Source organism: Neolamprologus multifasciatus, chromosome 8 (assembly GCF_963576455.1).
Source record: "Neolamprologus multifasciatus chromosome 8, fNeoMul1.2, whole genome shotgun sequence".
NCBI lineage: Eukaryota > Metazoa > Chordata > Actinopteri > Cichliformes > Cichlidae > Neolamprologus > Neolamprologus multifasciatus.
The window spans coordinates 18,526,596-18,550,695 of NC_140446.1; the positions used below are offsets into that span (position 1 = coordinate 18,526,596).

At 39.6% G+C, this 24,100-nt stretch overlaps 4 protein-coding genes across 12 annotated transcripts; 2 read left to right on the forward strand and 2 right to left on the reverse strand.

The window, feature by feature from the left end:
• The first annotated feature begins 369 nt into the window (after window positions 1-369).
• ube2ib (ubiquitin-conjugating enzyme E2Ib) lies at window positions 370-6,999 on the forward strand. The gene is made up of 7 exons (XM_085169579.1): window positions 370-668; window positions 2,025-2,103; window positions 2,211-2,294; window positions 2,588-2,660; window positions 3,997-4,106; window positions 4,888-4,967; window positions 6,228-6,999. The coding sequence occupies exons 2-7, from the start codon at window positions 2,038-2,040 to the stop codon at window positions 6,289-6,291; spliced, it is 477 nt and encodes a 158-aa protein (XP_085025705.1). The 5' UTR covers window positions 370-668; window positions 2,025-2,037; the 3' UTR covers window positions 6,292-6,999.
• On the reverse strand, window positions 5,381-13,917 carry LOC146512914 (interleukin-21 receptor). Its single transcript, XM_085169566.1, has 8 exons — window positions 11,978-13,917; window positions 10,912-11,038; window positions 10,644-10,825; window positions 10,403-10,557; window positions 8,423-8,600; window positions 8,198-8,303; window positions 8,026-8,104; window positions 5,381-7,942 (listed from the first exon to the last, which is right to left on the reverse strand). The coding sequence occupies exons 1-8, from the start codon at window positions 12,075-12,077 to the stop codon at window positions 7,523-7,525; spliced, it is 1,347 nt and encodes a 448-aa protein (XP_085025692.1). The 5' UTR covers window positions 12,078-13,917; the 3' UTR covers window positions 5,381-7,522.
• A 99-nt stretch (window positions 13,918-14,016) lies between these two features.
• On the reverse strand, window positions 14,017-19,399 carry LOC146512915 (uncharacterized). 3 transcript variants are annotated; one of them, XM_085169564.1, is made up of 14 exons: window positions 19,326-19,371; window positions 19,052-19,120; window positions 18,871-18,967; window positions 17,881-18,040; window positions 17,515-17,745; window positions 17,297-17,425; window positions 17,000-17,176; window positions 16,562-16,722; window positions 16,311-16,472; window positions 16,099-16,211; window positions 14,945-15,059; window positions 14,761-14,859; window positions 14,496-14,667; window positions 14,017-14,421 (listed from the first exon to the last, which is right to left on the reverse strand). In XM_085169564.1, exons 3-14 carry the CDS (start codon window positions 18,910-18,912, stop codon window positions 14,288-14,290), a joined length of 1,695 nt encoding a protein of 564 aa, XP_085025690.1. In that variant the 5' UTR covers window positions 18,913-18,967; window positions 19,052-19,120; window positions 19,326-19,371; the 3' UTR covers window positions 14,017-14,287. The 3 variants fall into 3 exon arrangements, with proteins under 3 accessions (XP_085025690.1, XP_085025691.1, XP_085025689.1); XM_085169565.1 differs by lacking the exon at window positions 19,052-19,120 and having other exon boundaries at window positions 19,326-19,399; XM_085169563.1 differs by having other exon boundaries at window positions 18,871-19,120; window positions 19,326-19,362.
• An 11-nt stretch (window positions 19,400-19,410) lies between these two features.
• cfap119 (cilia and flagella associated protein 119) lies at window positions 19,411-24,094 on the forward strand. 7 transcript variants are annotated; one of them, XM_085169572.1, is made up of 9 exons: window positions 19,411-19,726; window positions 20,351-20,408; window positions 20,494-20,559; window positions 20,649-20,812; window positions 21,137-21,207; window positions 21,319-21,435; window positions 22,160-22,238; window positions 23,279-23,353; window positions 23,460-24,094. In XM_085169572.1, exons 2-9 carry the CDS (start codon window positions 20,383-20,385, stop codon window positions 23,612-23,614), a joined length of 753 nt encoding a protein of 250 aa, XP_085025698.1. In that variant the 5' UTR covers window positions 19,411-19,726; window positions 20,351-20,382; the 3' UTR covers window positions 23,615-24,094. The 7 variants fall into 7 exon arrangements, with proteins under 7 accessions (XP_085025698.1, XP_085025700.1, XP_085025699.1 ...); XM_085169574.1 differs by having other exon boundaries at window positions 19,412-19,726; window positions 20,351-20,385; XM_085169573.1 differs by having other exon boundaries at window positions 19,413-19,741; window positions 20,351-20,385.
• The last annotated feature ends 6 nt before the right edge of the window (window positions 24,095-24,100 follow it).

Sequence of the window (24,100 nt, forward strand, 5' to 3'; positions counted from 1 at the left end):
ATATTTTTAATCTCGTTGACAGTCGTAGGTTTAATGGGCTTTAGTCTAAGGCACCCAAAGATGATATATTTCAGAAGAGAGAAATCCGTCTGGGCTTAAGACCACGCGGCTTACTTGGGTATGAAATTAGAGAAGAGTTTTGATTTGTATTTTCTATAAAGTGTTTAAAAAATCCCAGGTAATCTTCTATACTTTGCAATAATGTATCATATTTTCACTTTAACCTTTGCCATTTGTTTATTTTTTTGATAACATAAACGGCGCATGAACGAACAGTAAGAACCACAAAGGTGGAATTTCCCCATCGACATAAACTTAAATAACAGTGTTTCTAACGCACTGTGCTCTAACATCGGCAGCTAGGCTGCTCGAATTAAATGGAAGCTAATAAACGACTAGCTCGGGAAACTCTTTCAACTAAACCCAAGCCAGGTGAAAAAATACATTCAAAACCTAAACCTCCGAAAGAGAAATGCGCAGTCGGATTTTCCAAGAGGTATTTAAGCAAAGACGGAAGTAAAGGACGGATGAGTGTTTCGCATCGCTGTCTCTGGCTCGAGACGGAGCGGGTGGTTTTTCAGGAGGGAAACTTTACAAGGTTTAACGGGATTTGAGCACGATTAATTCATTTCGCTTAATTACTAGAGCCAGTGCAGCCATACTGAAAGGTAGGAATACATCCTGAATGCGGAAACGTTCATTTTTGTCGTGTATTATTACATTTTACCCGCTTCAGTTTGCGCCATTTTCGCTAGTTTGGTAATGCATAAATGTGCGCCTTTTAGCTCTGGCGTTCTTTGTCCCTATTCTTTAAAAGATAATGATGTGGTTCATCCCGGTGGAAAATCTCACACCCCTGTTTCTACAAGGCAGTTGCTATTATTATGCGTTAGAAGAGAGCAAGTGATCGTTCTTCTCCCATCCAAAAATTGTCTTCGAAATCAAGTGCAATTGCGCAGTTTTGTGCTGCATCAGGCCGTGTCAGACGCTAACAGCGCCAGCGCCTGTTGGGATGTAGCTCCATTCTGGCGCACATGAGTTAGCTTATGAAGCTAACCGGCTAGCGTGCTAATCAAATAGCTTTGATTGTCAGTTTGTCAAAGTGTCTGTTGACGGCAACGTCACGCCGAAGTTCAGCAAACGTATAATGAGTAAGATCTTCATGGATCCCCTTTTTAGCTTTAAATCCCTGGTCGCGGAAACGGTAGAAAATGGTAGAATTTTTTTTCTTCCTCTGGAGCGGTTATCTCCACCGGCTAACTTGGCTAGCCTTTTAGCGTCGCAGACTTGTTGAAATAAGCTGTACTTTTAAACACACAAGCCCCGAGGCCGATAAAAACAGTTTAGATTGCATACTAGAACATCAGTTTATGATTAAGTCCGTTTGTCTCGTACTGATAAATTGCGGTGGCCGTTAATGACTAGCATTGTTTTGTTGCTTTATCTCGTTGTCATTAGCTTCAGTGTTTAGCGTTTATAGACATTCCTATGCAGCATCCCAATTGCCACCGACGCGAGCTGGCAACACGGTATGTGACTCGATGCAAGTCAGAAAAGTACCTAAATTAATATGCGCCATAAACAGGTTGAATGTTGTACGTCGTGTCCGTGTGATTTCACACACGAGAAATGTTAATATCACAATACTTTGGTTTTTTGGAGTAGGGTAGGGAGGAGGCTCATAACTTAAACCAGTTGGAAAAGGACCTGAAGTGATGCTGCTCTGTAATAACATTGGATGTCCTCTTGGTTTCTTTACAGTATGGAAACTTTCACAGTTTTTCAAAATTTGGCTGCAGCTAATGGTCATTCTAGAGTATGATTTAGGTTAAATTGTTTTGACTAGCTGCCTAAAACTTTAAATATGTCGAATTAGAATACTAAGGAAATTGTTTCTTAATTAATTAATTTATTATTATTGTTATTATCTTTAAAACAAAGGAAAGCTAAAGAGCTATTCATTTCAGAAGACAGGACAGCCAGATGTCTGGTTTTCTAGTCAACCTGACCCTCTTTCTTTGCAGGAGTCCACAAATCATGTCAGGCATTGCATTGAGCCGGCTTGCCCAGGAGCGCAAAGCATGGCGGAAGGACCATCCTTTTGTAAGTATTGGCTCACGAGATCCGTGCGATGAAAGCCTGCCTGAGTGTTGGTTAGAAAGTGTTTGCTTTCTAACAAACTTTAAAATTTCAACTCTTACTCTTCCCAGGGATTTGTTGCAGTACCGACAAAAAACCCGGATGGAACCATGAATCTCATGAATTGGGAATGTGCTATTCCTGGCAAAAAGGGGGTAATGTGTTTCATAGATTTGTTTGCATGCCGAGTAGATTTGTTTTACATAATTAAAAAAGGCTCAATGATCTTTCTAGGACAATGAGAATACTGTAGTGGGTGTAAAGCATACTGTATTAGTAATTGCTCTGCAAAAACAACCCAAAACAAATTAAACCATGATAAGTTTTAAAAATAATTTTACAATTTGACTGGCAGTAGTAGTAGTAGTAGTAGTAGTAGTAGTAACTTTTAAGAGTCAGTGATGTAGCCTTCTGTTTCTAAATTGATCTAATGATCATCTCTCCTCAGACTCCGTGGGAAGGAGGCCTGTTCAAGCTGCGCATGTTGTTCAAGGACGACTATCCGTCTTCACCTCCAAAATGTGAGTTGCTGTGCATTCAGCCTGTAAATGTGACAAATACACTAGCTATCATTTTGGCCTGCAGATGCTTTGGGAAATCTATTTGGAAGTAAAACCTGGAGCATAGTAGAGTTCCCATGTTTTCAAGAGCCTTTAGCATTATCGGATACAATTTGTATGCCAGTACAAACTTGGTTATGTTTATCTACAGACAGATTACGTTAATTAAAAAAAAATATATATATTTTTCTTTGAAGTTTTGATGGTTTGAAATGGAACAGAAAAGTGCAGGCTCATGTGCATCCTCCAGCCTACTCGGCACATCTGTAAACTGTCTTTAAAAGCTAATTAAGCCTTCCTCTCATCAACATTTGGCAGCACTGAATGATGAATCTCTTCAGACATGTTAGTTTATTATGGTAATGAGAAAGAGGCTGATTTAAAGCCAAAGGTTTTAATTTAAGGTTAGTGCAGTAATCCTTTGGAAACCTGTGTTTAAGCTGTCAAACTGAAGCTTAGCAGTGCTGGGGATGTTCGACACCTCGGCTGTGATTGGTTGAATACATGACTGTTTTCTGGTCTTTGTGGGATAATTACAAACGCCAAGTTTTCAACTTTATTTGATAGAAATCTAAGCAGCTTCATGTTTTTGTTGTTATTATATAAACAGCAGTGGAAACTGGTTAAAGTGTCTTTATTCCAGTGGCTGTGATTAATGTCTTTGGGTTAAATGAAAAATCCTGCTCTTTAGGAAAAACTCCAGAATAACCTTTGCTTGACCTTTACACAGCAGAGCAAATGCAGACTTTCTGTTCTAATTATTTTAATTTGGCAGCGCTATTAAAGCCATTTAAGTAGTGCAGCAAGCATGTTGGAGCTGACGAAGCTTGGCGATATAACAATGTTGCTGCAATTTTGGTGTTAATTCAGGGTCATGGCCAATAGATGCTTTCGTGCATGCGTCATTTGCTGTTCCTTTTAAACGGGTTGTGCGAGATTTTTGCCAGTTGATTGATTTTTAGACCTGATATTGTTGTAAATTGATGGTAAAAAACTGCTTACAAACAAGTAGCAGATTCCTGTTGTGTGTCTCAAAACACTAACGTACTTACCTGCCACACAAGGCCAGAGCACCGTGGCTTATACCGGCTCTAATCCTGCAACACGAGCTCCACGTTGTCTGAATGTCAAATTAAAATGACCTAAAGGCACTGTTTGTGTAAACAACAGACGCTGCTGCCTTCAGTGGAACAGTTCAGTCTGGGCACGCAGTGACTTTAGTAGTCTAACCCCTTTTGTTTGGTATGTATAATATACCTGAAACATAAAGCCCACTTAACATTTTGCCATCTTTCAGGTAAATTTGAGCCTCCACTCTTCCATCCAAACGTGTATCCATCAGGCACAGTTTGCCTATCGATACTAGAGGAGGACAAGGACTGGAGACCAGCCATCACAATAAAGCAGGTTTGTGTTGTAAAGTGAATTTCATCTACAGTAACGACCTTAAAACCTAAGAGCGTGAGTGTGTTCACATGGTCTCTTAAAGTTCCAGATGTTTTCTGATTTTAAGATGACATTTCTAAACTGGAACCTTATCTAAGTTTATCAGGTAATCAGTCAAACTTTTTGATGCTGATAGGAAAACGAGACACGTAGGCTTTTGAATCCCTCGCTTAGCTTTCAGGCTGGGTGATATTTTGATAATGTTGGTCATGAAGCACAGACGGTGGCTGTGCTGTCATTTTAAGCCACGTTTACATGTAAAATAATCACACAGTAAGTTTGTTTTGTAACTCCTCACACTTGTCTACTGAATGTCTCTCCTAACCAAGGATTGTACACAAAGTGGCTACATTTGTCACCAAATTTTTTTATTTTTTTAAGGGAAGAAAAGTTGGAAAAGCTCAGCTGTAAATTGGCGACATGACAGTCCTCCAGATTAACAAACACACTTGTAAAGCAAACGAGTCTCGATGGGGAAGTGAAGTGTGACGTACGCCTATTTCTATTGTGCCTGAGAGGCAGAGAAGCACAACGCTAAATCGAGAGTCAAACCATAAGCTTAAAATATTTGCATCACAACTTGTATTCAGTGTTTAGAAATAGTCAATCATGACTATTATGTGGAGCAAGTAGTGTTGCATAAAGTGTGTGCACTCGGTATTAAGTTGACTAATATTAAGGAGCCTTCACAGAAGCATCCCAACCTGGTGAATTTCTGAAATGTTTCATTTTTATCTTGTAGATCTTATTAGGTATCCAGGAACTGCTAAATGAGCCAAATATCCAGGATCCAGCCCAAGCAGAGGCTTACACGATCTACTGGTGAGTGACGATTAATTCACACCAAACCAGCAATTTATTCAAAAATGTAAGGCCACTGACATCTTAGGGCAAATTATTAAGTGGGAGTTGGAGGTCTTGTTTTACAATAAATGAAGAATTATTTAAACCAAATAACTGTTGATTAGATTTACTTGAATTTGAAACCAACATGGTTTTAGAAAGGAAAGCAATGTAGACCATGGCTGTTTATTTAATAATTTATATGCCCACAAGAGCAGAATTATTATTAGTGATAACTAAGACGGGGTTCTTAAAAAAATAGCATTCATACAAATCTTTAAATATGTACATCTTTATGCAGAAATATAGAGGGATCAGACTTTTTCTGTGTGCACTGGAGGCCTCAGTGTGTTTGGGGCGGTGGGGGTCTTTTTATATTATGGTGTTTCACATTTTTTTATTTTATTTTTTTTAATCCACTCAGTGAACCTCAGACTTGATGACAACTTTTTCTCTGGCTTCATTAAGAGCCTGAAGTGTCCGAGCCTAAAGACACAATCAGATTGAAAGCGTTCCCCTCATTTTTCACCCAACATCCACAGTGAATTTGCCCCCTTGGGTCAGACTCTTAATGCTGAGTTCTACTTTAATGTCTCGAGGCATCTGAGGGAGAACATTTAGTGCACGCGGTCTGATATGTGTGTCATTTGTGGTTTTTAACTACGCTAACACAATCATAGCCACCTGCACCACTTGCCAGATTTGGCCCTGTAACAACTTCTTTCTCATGAGAATGAACTTTTAAAGGTTGTCCTGGAGATGATCCAGCACACGTCATAGATTTGCACCTGCAGGTGGTCAAAATGGGGAATTCCACAGTGGGGTCAAAGCGGTCTGAGCAGTATAGAGCAACACAGGAATACAGAGTGGACAAAGGCCAAATTTAAATAAGAATTTTCAGATTGCACCTCATGTTATTTTAAGTTTATAACTAGCACAGGGAACTATTTATTTATCTTAACCCTGTAAAATCTGAACCCTAAAAATTCAATGTTTTTGAAGCAGGAGTGTTTATTGAACCTTCTGACGATTTAAAACACATAAGAGGAGTTTAAGGGTTTAAAAAGAAATCTCATTGATGTAGAGGTCTCAAAAACTCCTGTATCACACATGAACTTCTAGGGTTTTCCACGGACTGATTAAAGATGTTTACTTTTTGAGCAGCATGCTGTGCCTGTTTTGAGTAAGCAGTCGTAATAACTGTTGTTTCTGTTTGTTTTGTTTTTAATCTCTTTTCAGCCAAAACAGAGTAGAATATGAAAAAAGAGTTCGAGCACAAGCCAAAAAATTCTCCCCCTCGTAAGGGCGAAGACGGAAGGAATGGGTTTAACAAGAATCACCTCCCGGCTCAGTCTCTCTATGAATGTGCTCCTCTCACATCGGGACTTGCTTAAAGACTTCTATTTAAACTCCACATTCTGTGCCATCCGTTCTCCTCTGACCTATCAGTTTTTTTTGTTCTTAATTGCCGGTTGGCGCATAATGCTGGGAGGGAATGGGTGCGTCAGCACCCTGGTAATTTCTTTTTAAACAATAATTGTCTTATGTCGTGCAAGGGACACAGCTTGGTACCGGTTTCATCAACTCCCATGCAAGCTGACTGTCATCAATGTTTCAAGGAAGAAAATGTCGTTTTGTTTTATTTTGCTCTTTCACAGGGTCTTTTTCTTTTTGTTTCCTCCTTTATTTTCCATAAATTTAATGTAAAATTTAGCTTACTTCATTGTCAGTATTTCAACTGCTGTATAATGAATGGCACTTTTATACTGTTGTATCTCACTAGTGTCTCTAGATGGCTCTGTCTAATTCTCTTTCCCAGGTTTTCTATTCAGCATGCTGTAATATACAATAGATTCTGCTGCCTTGGCTGTCTTTTTGTTATTCAGAGTGTTTGCTATAAATAAAAATGGCCACAGTGACTGAGGCAGGTAGGCTTACTTCTGTATCAGACTTTAAGGTTATATGGTGCTTTGTTCATGTATGTGTTGGCTTAATAAACCTTTCTACAAAATGTATTTTCTTTATTAAGAGCAGAATATACACAGAAGTTCATTTTGCATTTCAGTAATACAGAAACAAAACGGATGAGTCACAAAATGAGACTTTCACCCTATTTCCAGACAGGTTTGGACTGTGCATAAAATATAAAAACAAGTGAAGTAGTACACGGACAACATGTAACTCAATGCTACATAAAATTGTTAAAAAAAAAAAGGGAAGAAAAAAACAAATTCAAGGTGCTGCAATGGCCCAGAAGTTTGGACCACAGCCTGATTGAAATCCTGTGGTGGGACCTCAAGAGGACTATTTATAGCTTAATGCGCAGAATTAACAATAAACTGAGTTAACATTATAAAGAAGAGCATGTCAAAATTACCCCACAACGAGAAGGAGTAATAAAATGAGTTATTTCTGCTACAGGTTCTATTAGCTACTGAATCATAACGTGGACTACTCCGTCCAGTGGAAAAATATTCCTTTTCATGACAACTTTCAAGCTTTCTGAGTTGATCCCTGTTGGGCAAGATTTGTTTTTACAAGCTCCCATGGTGCTCTGCCAGGACAGAACTGGACTGCTGGAAGGCACTCAGGGTGCAGTACTCATTGCAGTACCAGGGAGGATCCCTTTCTAGGGACGTGTCACTGCAGAGCCAGCAGCCCGAGTCTCCAGAAGGACTCCCTAATTGGGAGTCTAGAACCAGGCTGTTCATTGGGCTCCCCTGAGCTGAGAGTGGAATCATGGTGCTCACAGCGTACGGGACGCCCAGGAGAGTGGTATCACAGACCGAAGGAGTTATGTTGCTGTAGGAGCTGCCCTCCATCGCGTGCTGGTCAAAGTGGGGTGGACGACAGTCATCCTCCTGGACTTCTGCACACTTTGTCAAGGTGTCGATCTGAAGCGTTTCCTCTTTTTCTAGCGTGTCTGCTGTGTTTTCTTGCGTAACCACCCAGCTCTGCAATCACAAGGTCAGTTACATCCTAATGACATTAAGTTTGGGACTCGTTTTTTTTTTTTTACATGAAAAGCTGAACTTACCTTGAAATCTCCCTGGCAGTCACTGTACAGGGTGTGGAAATAGGGAGCCGGAGTTGGGATAAACACATTTTGCTTCCACCTGTGAGCATAGAGAGTGCACTATAGTACAAAAAATGACTTTAGATGAAACTTAATGTTTTGTAAAGTGAGGCTTTACATGATATAACGTTACTTTTTAACAGGAGCGTAGCAGATCAGTATGACGAATACCACCAGCCCACAGATGGGAATGAGCACCTTCTTACACATTTCAGAAATGAACATGCGCGTTGACAAACCTGTGTGGGGAAAACAATAGAAAATACTGAAGCAGAAGAAATCCAAGAAATCAATTTCTGCTTATGATTGTTTTATCTAAATCTAGCTGCTTTTTTTTTTAATTTTTATTGAGACTCACCATCCACGGCAGGGTTAGTCCTCCAGTGAGCCTCATCAGACCAGTGACTCCACTCGCCTTGGTACGTAGCCTTATTGGGAATGGACCGTACTCTAGCACTATACTCGGTGTCTGGTTCAAAGTTCTGATCTTCCAAAGAAATACCCGTACTTTGTGTGCTAATTTCACGAATTTTTACCTGAAAGAAATAAAACATAAAAGCATCCCATTAATTTTCAGAAGACAGAAATGCCCTGTTCTGTTCTTCTTTATAAACTTATTTACAGGTTTAGTGTCATCATTTTCCACAAGAGTATCGATTCTGTCACTAGTTAGATAAAATAAACTAATGTAAGTCTACGAGCCGCAACCAACCAACCACATGACGTCACGCTCCTTACTGGCCCTGCGCGTTCTCAAAACTAACTTTAAACACTAGTTTAGTTTTTGAGAGCAGGCCTCAATGGTGTAAATTAGCCTTTATATGTGTATTATTTCATGCCCCAAATTCTGGAACAATTTCGACCTAATAAAAAGAAGTCGTAAAACCTTTAAATATGTGATCATCTACAGAACATAATACAAGAAGACTCTGAGAATTTGGAGAAAAAGGCCGAAAATTGGTAACACATGCTCCCATTCAGGGACCTGTTTACCCATTCATTTACTAAACTTAAGTGTCCCAGTTCTTATCGTCTGCCTTGAACCGTGTAAGTTTTTTAACAGCAGATTTTGACACATTTTACTATAATAGAAGAAGAAAAAAAAAAACAGAGCTTGAAGCCAAAACTTTTGGCTGCTTTCTGTCTCCCAGATTTATCTCTGACACACATTTACCCAGGCCTATAGGGACCATCATTTGGAGCACATCAGCATGTAACACCCTGAACGTGGATTTGAACCAGAGATCTTTTATATGCAAGAGAGGGTCAAAAATAGGGTGTAAAAAAAAAGACCATGCGTGCTGGAGTCCGGTCGACAAGAACTCAAATCTGGCCCAGTAGATGGTTTTGGAACTTGCAAAGGAGGGGATCATTTTTGAACTTTTAATTGTATTATTATAGCTGTTAGCAACAGATAAGCAATTAAATAAGAGAAACCTTCCTTCACTTTCCTGTTTTTTCTGCTAATTACTATAAAGACGACTGTTTCTTTTCTCATTTCTTTTTCTCTTTAAATTATTTGTTATTTCATTTGAAATAACAAAATTGTTCTATTAAAATTACAGGACAGTTTGGGCAATGAACTACCAGAACTTTTTCTGTAGTCGTGCTGACAGATTTTTCACTTACTCCAGCAGCATTTCTTTATCATGTAGAAAAACCGAGACAAACACTTGAAACTACACTTTTTTATCTTACATTGAGATATCGCCGAGATGAAACGTATAGTTAAACTTTACACCAACAGAAAGGGGAATTTCACTACTCTGCCTAATGTTGTAAGATGCGTTTGACATGACTGCACTACTCGATGGAGCTGTTTGCATATAAAATGTGTAAAACCTCTGTTTGATTGTGTCAGATGGTTAAATGCCCTGTTTTAATTCACTTTTAGAGTTTTTACTCGAGCCAGTCCCAGCATGTAGAGGAACTGTGGAAGTGTGAAAACCCGTGCAATGCTCTATTTAATACAAACCTCAACTTGCCAACAGGTATAACCTGAATCTTTGTGCTCACAGAGACAGAATCAGATCAACAAGCGGTGTAAAATGCCTTTAGCATGAATGAATTCACAGTTTCTGCCACAAACTGTCGCCACACTGAGCTAACACCCACAGCACCAGCAGATAAAAACACTGCAGCTGTTTGACATCTCAGTTTAGAGTTAGATATTTACCAGAAAGTATAGAAGATTTCAATTTTTTATTCTTATTTATATTATTACATTTGGAAAACTGTGTTTTCTTTTACCTCACAACATAAAAAACAGGTTTTCATTTGTAGATTTTTACCATTCAGTTTTACCCTTTGTCATTCCTGCTGATTAGCTGAAGCATACCTTGTGTTCTCCCCTCTTGTAGTAATGGAGCTGATACTCCAGGTTGTTGGGCAGATCAGTGAAGCTGGTGTAAGTCTCGTAGGTGCTTTTCCAACCAAAGTGGTGGTGGCTTGAGTTGTGGCTGACTGAGAGGCAACACGGCGCGTTTGGTTTAACTGACAAGAAGATGTGTGACTGTTAAAAAACAATAATTCATACATTTATGAGTCCTGCCAACACAGATGATCATTATGCTGCTTACTGTTGTGCACAGGTAGGTACTGCTCATCTAGCACGTCACAGGTTTCAGACTCCTCATTTGGGTCGTGGCAAAGTGAGATTTTGTATTCATCTAAATCTGTAAACGTATCGCCATAATCGGGCGATGTTGTAAATGTGCAGAAATAGTTCTCTTTGGTGTGTGTCAGCATGCACTTGTACGTTCTGTGAGAAAAAGAGAAGCAGCAATAAGGTGCATGGCGTTAAAGGTGACCCATCATTCTTAAACACGTTAGTAAAAAGAGTCTCACTCGATATCTGTAAAAATGAGCCAGTAGGAGCTGTTGCTGTTTGAGGTGTTTTCTGATGGAGTGATGTTCAGGGAGCAGTAGACGGTGGTTAGGTAATCATTGACACAGTGAAGATTGTAGTCCGCTCCTAGGAAACCCATAGAAAAGATAGTTATGATTAGAGAGCAAAACAAAATGAAGTAGAAATATTTCAAGTCCATGTTTAACTCAAGACTGTTAGTGAATAACCATGTGCTAGCCAGTCCAGAATAGATTTATATTGTAATAGCTTAAAACACGCATGACTGGCCTATATACACACTGAAATTGTGTTTATATGAGAGACAATGAGATCTGCAGTGTGATTAATGTTCTAATCTAAAGAGAGCTAAAACCATAGATCAGGTGTCAGTATCAGATCAACAAGTCAAGTTCAGCTCTTACAAACGTGCATTAATACTAGTGCTATTTCCCCCCCCTTTGCGCTACCTTCTCTGCCTCTGCCAAGAAAGCAAACAATTAGAAGCGAAGAACCAACAGGAAGTTTCAGAATTATTCAGAAATATTTTCGCATGAGCTACATTTTTACACAGTTCCCAATTGCTTGAAGCAACTGAATCATGATGATTTGCACTTTGATAGTACTTTTCTATCTTTTTGAGTGCACACAATTCATGACTTGAGGAGCTGGCTGATCGACGTTTTGGGGTTCAGTGTCTTTCTCAAGGGCAATTTGACATGACGCCATGAGCACCAGGAGATGGACTTAGCAAAATAATGGACAACCTGTACAACGACATAGATCCAGGCATTGCAAAACATCTTTTAAGTGCTGCTTTTGATGTATCATGGTTATTGTAGATTAGCAACTAGGGTGAAATGCACAAAAACAGTAAATAGTATGTCACTTTATTGTATAATGAAGAACCTCATTTGAGAGCTTAAGCTCATTTAGCCATTTAATCTAGCCGTTATTGCGTTAGTGTTGTTACATCTAGACCTTTAAAGTTCTTACACTTACATTTTACAGCTGTACATTTGTCTTTAATCTGATGAAAAAACAAAAAAGCAAAGTAAGAATTATAACCTGCTAATGGACTTCCATGTAGCCTGATGATGTTGGTAGATTTGAGCAGGAACACAATCAGCAGCGTCGCCTTCATCCTCAGGGGTGGATGCCAATCCATCGCACCAGACGCCAGCTCAGCCCAAAGATTGAGTCATACTGTCCTGACTCTTTTGTAAAGCGGGTTTTAAACGCAGACTGAGAGGCGTAACCGCTTAGGCTTCTCACACAGATAGCTGTCACTCACCGCTATCATTGTCACTGGTGGGAGAGGATGTGCTTTTTTAAGAGAGCAGCTGTTTATGAAAGCGTGTGAAAAGAGTTTAACCTAGCAGTGTTTCATATTACAGTCTGTCTGACGGTGCACTTGTTTGCACTTGTCATGAAATCTTTACCAGAGCCCGTTTAGCTTGTTTAGAGGAAGCAAAAGGTGAAGTGCTTTGGGCCGACATGCTCCACAGCCCACCTGCTGAGGTGCATCTAAAGCTTTAAGGTTACTTCATGTAGTAACTTTCTGAATGGGCACAAAGCTGGAAGACACAGCCGTCTTATCATCCAAACTCAGTTTGAATGACCGATGAGCTGATAAGCTGCAAAAACAGTGAAGCCTGAGATGCCATGTGACAGAAATGACTATATAAACACCTTTCACTGAGCTCTAAACCTACAGCGTAAGATATCCACTTATTTCTGTCAGACATTCATCTGCTTTAGGGACACAAATTTAAAACACACCTCTAAACACGTATTTGTGTGTTAACATTTTCTGCACATTGGCTGTAAATGTCTAAACAGGATTAAGATTTTTACCTTTTGTATACTGCACATCAACATCTTTTGACTTTCATATAATACTTTTTTAAAAATAGGTTTTCTTTGCTATTTAGTGTGTTATTTATTCCTGAGTTGTTTTATTCATATTTACAGAAAACAGTACATTTACGTGCTCTTCCTGTGAAATCTAAACAGCAAAAAGCCACGCAGTCCAAGTTTGCATGCCTTAATCTACCTTTAAGCCACCACAGCACTTTCTATATCATCATTATTATTATTTCAATTTAACAAGTAACCTGATATTAGAGTATGCTAATTATTGTGCAACCTGCAAGGGTGTTGTGCAATATGCACTGAGAGCAGATTAGCTGAAACTGGGGTTTTGTGTACGTCTTTGGTGAAAGATGTTACAAAAGATAAGAGCTGATGGTGAGTTTCACGGCTTCCTCTAGGGTTCATGATTTTGTTTATTTACAAATGTGTAAAGACACACTAGCAGACTGAATCTCACTTTAGCTGGATGTATCTTGTTCATCATGCACCCGTGTTTTTTTACGGCCTGAGGGCCCAGTTACATAATGCATCGCCTGCTTTACTTGTGAAGTATGCTGCAGCAAGTATTAGTAGATATTGTGATGGGAATACCCCCAAACATTTTTTTTGTGCTATAATACCATTTCAACAGGAAATGAATAAACACAGCATGGTAATGTATAAATACGATTGCAGAGGTTAGGGTTCAAAAATACCTGTTTACCTCTGATCGTCTTACCTTACCACAGAACGAAACTGAGGCTTATTTTTACTAACTGAAACCCAAATGACTTCTGTACCCCCCTTTTTCCTGTTAAGCAGCATTAAAACTTGCTTGAGATCAGCAATGGTGATGGTCCTGGGATGGAACTAGTGTTCAAATCTTTATATTGTGCAAGAAGAGAAATCTGCAATGTGCTGCAGTTCTTCTACATCTGATACAGTTTTTTTCCCCTCTGTTTTTAGTACTTTGATAAAAAAAAAAGTTTCCTTTTCATGATAAACACTCTGAGATGATAGCAAACAGCTAGAGATGTCACATGTTATCACACTGATACAAATCTGAGAGGCTGATTGAAGCTGCAAAAGTTGTACTAATCAAGTTAATGGAAAAGTCCACAGGCTGATAACACTGTGGGCTTTTTTTGTCACGGAAAATATCAGCAATGTAACGTTTAAATAATAAAATTCATTAAGTAAACATACAGAACGATTAAATATTTTAAATATGACTCTTTGCACACTTGCAAATATTTTAATACTGTTAATCAATATTTAATGGGTAGTTTTCACATGGTAATCTTTCACATTTGAAAAGTTCTTTGCACATCTGAGAAATATGAAAAGTAAACCCTTATTTTAACAGTGGTGGTAAAATAGTAAACAGCACTATAAAATAAGTCTCCTCTGATGTCTGTGGCATATTAAATGTCAATGTTAGTGTTACAGTCCGGCAGGATACAGAACATGAAAACTGATCCTGTATGGGGATCTCTTTAAGCACTTGAGGCACACCAGCATCGCTCACTCGCAGGCCAGCTTGCCATCAAAGGATGAGAGGGTAATGGCAAAAGCTTGCAGGGCACACATAGGGAAACTGTAGTCCATAGAGAAGACGTCCTCAGCTACGCGGCCGAACTGCATCACGATGTAGTCCTCTGGAAAAAACAGGAGGGCATTGAAGTTAATGAGCCAAATCATTTCTCCAGAGATGGACAATAAGTCGTCCTACCATTGTCAGGGTGGATGATCTGGAAGTTTTTGACAGAGGCCTGGGTGACACGTCCGTGAAAGTTGAGCACGTACGACTGAGTCTGTTCGTTCCAGCTTGGGGATTTGTTCACCAGGGTGACCAGTTTGTCCGTGTTGCCATTTGCATGGCGGGTCAACAGAGTCTCCAGGTCCTGGAATAAGAGGATAAGATAAGTTGTCTGAAATAATTCACTCCTATCACAGGTTTAATAACACTGTGAATGAGTTTTGTGTTTTACTTATACATTTTTGGGCCGGATGACCACTCTTTCATCATTCTCCAGCATGCCGGGGATGAGCACCGTCATCTTCCTTGGACCCTTGAAACCCAGCACATTTGTCTCCTGGAATGTGATAAATGGTTGTGATGCATGTTGGAAAGCTTTGTCTGTTCTGCAAATAGTGTGTGTGTGTGTGTGTGGTACCTACGTAGCAAATTGCTGCTAGCTCTTGCCTCACTGATTCACACTCTTTTATGAAAGGTTTTTTCTCCGGGTTTTCACCTCCATCATAGACTGTGAACTTTGTACCTAGCACATTTGACCTGAAACAAATGAGTCCCATCAGAATCACGATCTAAAACCATTTGAGCTAGCACACACACCACAGATGCTTTGATGCTCACTTATTTTTTCCGGTAAGTAAGCATTGCAGATCTTTGTTAGGGAAAAGGCCAGAGTGGTTACAAGTGCTTTTAAACCCCCATTAGCCAGGCTCACTCTTCAGATGGCTGTCAGTTCACTTTGGTCCAGATTGGAACGCCAGCAATCACAGATTTTTTTTTTTTTTTACACATTCATGGTGCTCTCACACTAATCTTATGGTGCTTTTTCTTGAGTTCTTTATGTCTGAAGCAGGAGCCTCCCATGTGTCATAGATTCTGTTACAGGGCAAATGATTTCTAGCCAAGCCAGACAGGTTACTGTGCGTTTGAAGTGTTAAGGTACAGTTGTTAGACATAAGGCAACTGGGCACGTGCCTGACACGAGCTCTGAGTATCATAAAGGAAATGTGAAGGAGTGTGTACTTTGGTAGTGGTGAAGTGGGAGATATGTGCAAGATATATGACGGACGCTGCTCGACTAAAGCCAGTTTACTTTACTTTAAAAGATATTTCATACCTCTCAAAGAAGCAGTCAGCTGGTATAATAAAGCAGACCCTTTCCTGCCCTGTTCAGCTGTCATGAGAACAGTTTGACCATATGGCATGTAAGAAGTGCCAATCCATCTTACTGGAGGCGCTTTGGAGGTGTGAAACCAGATTACCTTAACAAACTTACAGCGAGAGTGCCAAAGGTCGGCAAGGCTGTGAATGCTGCGGATAAGACAATTCTTTAAAAAAAGCAAAGTAAAAATCACAACTTTTACTTTGCTTTACTTTTACTATAACTCGCTGAATGAATTTTTATGAAAAACCTGAATTTTCTATGTAAATAAAAAGGTTTAAAAAGGGAGTTCAGCTGTCCAAAGATCTCCAAGGAAATTTGGGATGAAAATGACCGAGGTTACAACCGATCAGAGCTGTGGCACAAGACCAAAAGACCGGATCATACTAGATGTTTCATTTTAAATGGTGAAATCACCTTAGTTTTCCTATGTAGGAGTTTGTATCTCTGGATAGATTTGTGGGGTCAGTGGAGATGAGATAGTTGGATGTTTTGCACTTCTTTCTCTTTCGGCCCGCCATTAGAAACACCTAGAGGTGGCACAGTGGTTAAACAGAGGGAGAAAATGATGCTTTGACACAAATACGACAGCAAAATGAAATTACTGTAACTAAAATCAGTGTACCAACCCTCTTTCCATCCTCTTTCTCCATGTGGAGGTAGTAAGTTGGGTAAATGCCCTTCTCCATGCCTCTCCTGTCCCTCGTGACCCTGCACTGGATCGTCACATCTCTAGGAGCAGGACGTAAGGCAAACTTCTCAAGATCTTCCACTGATATTGGAGAAGTTGGCTGAAAAGAGAATGGATGTGAATGATTTTTTGAGATCTTTTCCATTTGTTTTTTGTTTGTTTTCGCTTCTTGCGCTTGTAACGTCTTACTCTTTCATTAGATTCACTGGCTGTAGATGAACTCTCCCTGTAGTTGGAGTTCAGGGACGCTAGACTTTGTGTAGTTTTCTCTGCTTTGTGTGACTTTTTCTCTTTTTTCTCTTTCTCTTGGACCTCCTCGTCTTTGCTCTCGTCACTTATTTGGCATCTGGCTATAGAGATAAACAATGACAATGTTCTTTTATGAAACTTTAAAGAACCGGGGATCATACGGAACATCTCCAAAAGTTGATTCTGTTCATCTGGACGTAGCGTTTTGTGGGAGAAACGTTTCGTCAGTCGAGACTGAAGAAGTCACTTGGATGAGTGACGAAACGTTTCTCCCGCAAAACGCTACGTCCAGATGAACAGAATCAACTTTTGGAGATTTACTTTCCTGGATGATTGAGAATGCATCAAGACATCATACAGAACAATTTTTTCTCTCACATGTGTCCAGGTCTTTTTTCCTTTTAGGTGTTTGAGAAGCATTCCTCTGAAGCCCATCTTCTTCTTCTTCTTCTTCTTCTTCTTCTTGTTCAGCTTCACTTTGATCTTGTTTAGTCTTCTCTGGGCTTACCTCTGCTGACACTGCTTCAGACGTTAAAGCCTCCTGTAGGTTCTTCTCTGTAAAAGAGCAGACATTTGTATAAAGCTTGATGTGAAGCTCCTTTAATTTAATGGAAGTGGGTTTTTTCTTGTTAGATGCAAAACTCTTAGAGTGGAAGTGTGAATTTGTTTTATTACTTTTGCGCTCTTGTTTGGTTGTCTTGTTCGTCTTCGGTGCGTCGACAGAGTCTTTGCTCTTCTTCTTTGTTTTTTTCTCCTTCTTCTCCGTGTCTTTTTCTTTCTTCTTTTCCTCTGTCTCTTCCACCTCTGAAAAAGCAGTTAGTCGCTGATCAATAGGCGTCTGTAACGAACAGCGTTCATCAAAGCACGGGACAATTTCTTACATCACCGCTTACGTTTTGCTTTGTCCTTTTTCACATCTTTCTTCTTTGTCTTTTTCCCTTCCACTTGGGCTTCGGTGGCCCCTTCACATTTCACCTCAGGCTCTCTGTCAATCTCCAAGTTCATTTTCTTGGGAACGACTGGCTTCTCTGCAGGCATCTCATCTAACTCCACATTTGCTGTTGTGTCACCTTCACCAAGTGTAATCACATCCAGTGGGTTATCATGGGCATGCTCAACTTGATCTTCAAAATAAGCAAAAAAACAAACAAACAAAAAAGATTTATAAATGATAAAATATAAAAAATAAAACCACACATTGTAAAGACATGTTTAGTTTTTTTTAATGATTTATTCTAATTAATTATTCTAACACCAACCACTAAGAGAAGTGCTGCTCAGTGATTGGCTGATCAACAGAGGCGTCTCATCAGAGTGGACAGCTTTGTGCTTTCGATTCTTCTCTCGAGTGTCCCGGTTGGTCAACACCATTTGAGAATCAGCTCTCTTCTTCTGCTGCTTCTTCATCAAAAGGGTTCGCTGTGGGTCACACATCAGACAAACTCAGTCTCTACACAGTGTTCACACATGGAAATATAATTACATAGATATGGTCCAAATGGGCTCTTGAGAGTCATTAATAAAACAATGTTCTGCTTTCTCTCTCATGCAACTGAATTCAGTTCAATTCAATTTTATTTATGTATTGCCAAATTACAACAACAGTCACCTAAAAGTGCTTATATTTAAGGTAAAGACCCAACAGTCAGAGGACGAGCACTTTGCAGCAGTGGGAAGGAAAAACTCCCCTTTAACAGGAAGAAAGCTCCAGGAGAACCAGGCTAAAGGAAGGGCTCTGGGAAGTTAGATGGTGAGTAGTAGTGGTTTTAATTCTGGACAGCCTAAATGATTGCTCATGCACCTGCATGTTCATTTTCACAGTTTACTACACTAATACTGCTAGTTCTTAGTTTAGCACTTTACTACTATGGGTTACGTGCGGACGTGATACTATAGGGCATAAAGCTTAAATAGATCAAAACCGCATACTGTATAGCATAAACGGGCCTGGGACTTGAAGTTTAGCAGCTCAGGAAACAGCAGGTGGTTCTGACACAGACTGTGACCTTTTCCAACTGGAGAAAGATTTTTTTTTAATGTATTGATTTTTGTAAAGCTATGCTTAAATTTTAGTACTTGTGAGCAACAATTGACAAAATTTTAGTGTTTGCTCCAGTCTCACTGTGACAGTCTTGCATGTTTTTTACAAAATGGTAACACCTATGTAATGTTTGCAATTATAATTCTTGTACCAGTGGAAACTAGAATATATAAAAGATATATTTAAATTATGATCATTGTATCTTCACCTGGTTGTCCAGCTTCTGTTGTCGTATGTCGGGCTCCTCCATGTCCGGGTAAAACCTCCCTTAACTGATGAAGCAGTCACTAGATGAATCAGAGTATCTGCAAACAAAAGATGAAGTCCACCATCAACGCTCAAGGTGAGAACAATTAAAAAATGTCGACTGTGTCCAGAGAAAAACCCACTAAGTGCAATTAAGGACGGAAAGCGGGTGTTTGATTGTGCCACCCAGCTCCATCTACCAGTCTGTCCACCTGCGTGCAGCAGAAGGCAAAGTAGATTAAATGGGGATAATGTTCTTAAACTACACAGCGGCAGCTCAGTCAGGGTGACGAGCAGCCTGTTGAACAGGCTTTCCATGACTACTTCATGAAGATGTTAAGGCCTGCAGCAGAAACGTGAGGCAAGAGAAACAGGAACGTGGTGCCCCCATCTACTCCAAGCTCCTCCATCACTTACCCCGTAAACAAACACGGAAGCCACAGCAGTCGCACAGATAGCCCCCAAAACTCAGGCAGGTTTATGGCGTTGCCATGGTTACAGCTTCACGCAGCGATGGAGAGCTTAAAAAGAGTTCCAAACCCAGCATCTTTAATTTTCTTTTATTTATCACACAACAGGCTGGCTCATGACATCTTTCGCCTGCAATTGTTTTCTCTCTGTTTATTTTTAGATTTAACTTTCGACTCTTCATCCTGCATTATGTTGTCACTACGTTTCGCATAACGATCCGAAAACATACAGCCAAAGGTCGTTAGCCTCCTATTTTCAGCCACAAGAACAAGAAATCCAGCAGCAGATGGATGACTCCCACAGAGCGCTGATCTCATCATCATGGGTTTAGCCGAGGACTTTCAAATGTACCAAGTGATGAGGTTTTTAATTAATTCATCATTATTGTTTTGGTTTTCTTTTTGTTTTGTTTCGTTGTGTGTGTGTGTGTGTGTGTGTGGGGAGGGCACTTCGCGTTACCTTTAAGAGCATTGCTGCATAAATAAGATCTATTAAATTATATAATAATATATAATAATAACATGATATATAATAATGTGATAAATAATAAACAAATGTTTATTTAGTTGTTTTATTTTGTAGGACCCTGAACCGGAAAAAGAAAAAAGTGGCCTGTTGCTAGGATACAGGTGGCTAACAAAACGGAGCCTTCTCCAGGCAGATTTATTTTCTGATATATTTTCTTTAAACTGTAAAACACGTTTTGAAGTCTGTCCATTTTAACTATAGCTAGTTATTTCACCTAAAGAAATAATAACTTTTAAAAATGGATGGGACAATTAAGGTATGCTCTTCAGGTTTTATTCGCTGCTTCTGTGTTCGGTTCTCTTTACTTCCTACTCATTTAGCCTCTGTTAATTAAAAAAAAACATTTTGGCATAAATATTCATGTTATATCTTACATTTGACAGAGCTTTTATTATTATTTGTAATGGATTACAATGTATAAAAAGCATCGTTTTCTTTTGTAGCTACCACATGACCTGAAAGCTAAAGTGATGTTATGGTGAGAGCTGGGTCACACACACGGTGCAGATCATTTTTGTTAGCTTCCATTTTATTTACACTTTGCCTGACTGATTGTAATATTTATCCATGAATCTATTTCCCTCAGGACAGATGTAAGCTACCATGATACGGAAGAGATCAACAAAATGCAATCCATTCCCGATCTGGAGAGGTTTCTGTCACTCATTTCTAAACAATAATCACTCAATTATAGGGCACAGACGTTATTTAGGGGGGGTTACTTGTTCTCCTCTGTGACAGTGCTCTGTGCAGTGTGCTTCGAGTTGACCTCCCTGAACCCAGAAAGAGAGTTCTTCTGGAGCTGTACGTTCAGACGGTGCTTTTCTGCAGAGAGCACAGCTTCAACAAAGAACAAACGTCTACTCTCTTGTCCATTATCAAGTCCATTCATGAAGCCAACGTAGGTAAGCAAAGTAGCTTTATCTTAACTATGTGTAGTCAGCAAGGCGGGGGTCTATCTGGCTTTGAAAATGATGTGTTTAAAATCAAAACAGTACAAATTATCTCTTCTCCTCACAACATTTGTTTAGCGCAGACTCAACTCTTCTGTTAAGTCTGTAAAAAATACAGTATTTAGGCAATTGAAGGAAATACTGTACAATCTTATGAGTCAGTGATTAACTCAGTAAGATTGTTGACCTAGTGTCACGTGACTTGCATCACCACCATTAAATGCCAAATTATCCTTTAACTTTACATGACATGTGTCTGAACCTCCTTTCTTGCAGAAACTCCACTCAATAACTCGGAGCAGTGTTTCAAGTACTGCAGGGAGCTTCTGTTATGCCACTCAGTCAGGGTGTGTGCAAAATTTGGCAGTCACTGTTTCATTTTCAAACTCATACAGATCCACGACTGTAATGCTGATTCATGGTGTGTTTGTGTGTGCGTGTGTCTCTCCCCTCTACAGCGGCCTCCGTTCAGCATCAGCCTCTTCAATGCTGATGAGGTTAACCGTGTCTTAACATACATCCTCAACAACTACATGAAACACTACAAGCTATATAAATATATCTTTACCACACAGGTAAATGTCATGAATTAACTGACTTGAGTTTTCAGTATTTGTCATTAGGTAAAGTAAAATGTATTTCTAAAGCACATAGATTGCATTTAGTGCTACATGCTCGTTTGTGAAATAATAAATTATATCACAAATATACAAACAAACAAATATAGAATAGAATAGAATATCCCTTTATTGTCATTGTCATACAAGGAAATTATGGGTGCTCCACGACAGCTGTGCAGGAGTAAAAAAAATTAGTAAAGACATCAGGAATATATAGGAACAGAAGAGATTTATACAAACTAGAGGAATATGTATATATGTATGTAAAAAGCAATAGAAAGGCACATAATGGAGAGCAAAGTGCTTGGAGGTAGTGCAAAGAAAAGACTTGGTCTGAATAGATTATGTGTATGAGTGGCCAGAGGTGGGTGGGCAGGGTGGGGTGTGTTGTGGGGGGATAGTGTTAACAGTCTGAATGGCCCAGGGCAAGAAGCTGTTAGTGTGTCTGGAGGTGTGGGACCTGATTGACCTGAGGTGCCTACCAGGGGTCACCTGTGATGGCCCTGGTTTTTCCTGAGACAGGAGGATCTGGTGATGGCCTCCAGGGGTGGCAGTGGGCAGCCAATGATTTTTTTGGGCCATGTTAGTTACCCTCTGTGCAGCTTTCCTGTTCTCAGTAGTGCCCCCTGTGTACCAAATACATTTTAGGTAAGTTTTTATTCCACCATTTTTCAAACAGGTGAATCTTGATCTGTCTTTGAGATACTCTGGGATGCCGGATATTGGATCCCCTACCGTGGAGGATTCTTCTGCGCCAGGTAAAAAGCAAAGTTTTTTAGAAGCATTAAAGTTACATATAGCGAGGGAGAGCAATTATATTTTATTCTCTCCTTTATTCTCCCCCGTTCCCTTTTTTCTTTCTCCCTCCTTCTTTTACCCTCCTGCCTGTCAGCTTAGACAATGCCATATCACACATATACTGTATTAACAGAAATAACACAAATAGAAATGAATAAACAAAAACAGATAAAAGTAACACACGAACAAGAGCCTATAGAGAATTTACAGAGTTCATCTTGGAAAAGCAAATGTGTTTGGCACAAAAAAAGCTGTCAGACAAGGAAGACAAAAAAAGGAAATGCAATCTGAAATCATACAGTGTTAAGATAAGAAAGAAAGTAAATTCAGATGTTTTCAGTCGCATTGCCACGGATGCATAAAATAAAGCAGCAAGCTACGCAGTCTGCCTTTACAAACATCTGTGAAAGAATGGGTCGCTCTAAAGAGCTCACTGAATTTGAGCGTGGCGCTGTAATAGGATGTCGCCATTGCAACAACTCATTTTGTAAAATTTCTTCCGTCATACATATTCTACTATCACCTGTAAGTGAGATTATTGCAAAGTAGACACTTTTAGGAACTGCAGAAACTCAGCCAATACTCTGCTGGCTCACTTAACTGCAGAGCTCCGACCCTTCTCTGGAATTATCACCAGTACAGAAACAGTATGCCGGGTGCTTCATGGCATGGATTTCTTTGTATAGCTGGCTCAGAAATTCGGTTCATGTAGTGTATAAAAATCGTCTTCTACCTCTTTGCAGTGACTACATGTGTGATCCAATCTTGCACAGTTGTGGTTGGAGTGAAATTGGATCAGATGTACTGCCTGACCAAGCATTGCCAAACTCTTGCAAAACATTCTTAATCTCTTTTTCACTTCCTGTGGAAATGAATATTAAAAGAAAAAAAAATCTCCTCCAATCCAGCACCTGCCTTGTTATGTGTTGCATTAAAAATGGGATATTTAAAAAAAAAAAGAAGTACTGAGCTATATTTATTATTACTTTTATCCGACCAGGTGTTGAGAATGAGACAGAGGCGGAAGATGGGACGTCTTCTGAAACACAGCAAGCCTCCATCGCGGTCCCAGCAGGTAAAAATCACGGCAGCGCTGCAGTTATGCTGCAGGCGTAACTTTTACAGTCCAACACAAGCCAAGCAATGTCATGCGAGGAACCGCTTCATTTCCTCTCTTTCAGGAGCCACATCTGAGCTGAAGGCGCTGATAGAGCAACAAGTCAGAGAGCAGATGATGCTTGTGTCTGGGCAACTAGATCAGCGGATTAAAGAAAAAGCATCTCAGCAAAAGAGTGCTTTAGATTACTCACAGAACAGCCACAAAGCCAAAAAATAACACACTTTTTTTTGCCCCATCTAGATAGGCAGTAGATTTCAAATAAAGCACTCCTGCAAAGCAGCACGATTAAAACATTTGTTTTATTGTCAATAAAACCATTTTTCTCCATGTACAGCACAACATACTTTATACCTGCATTTATATAATTACATATTTTTTTCCCCAAACAGGCACTTCCAGGAAATCAAAAAAAACGTAATTCTCTCTAGATGAAAGAATGAACTGAGTTAGGAATGGTGCTTGTTAGTTACAGTCGCAAATGATGTTCACAGTTAGTCTTGAGTGGGTTTCCTGTTGAGGAATGCTTGCATGCATGAAACACGACAGAAACACTCCAAATATTTAGCTTGAATATTTCACACATGTGCCCCAGTGCTGACTCGTAATACTGGCATATATGTAAATCTGAGCTTTAATGCAGCACTTCTATGTACCTGTATGTGTCTAATAAAGGAGACTTATTATGCCTTTTCCTTATTTTCT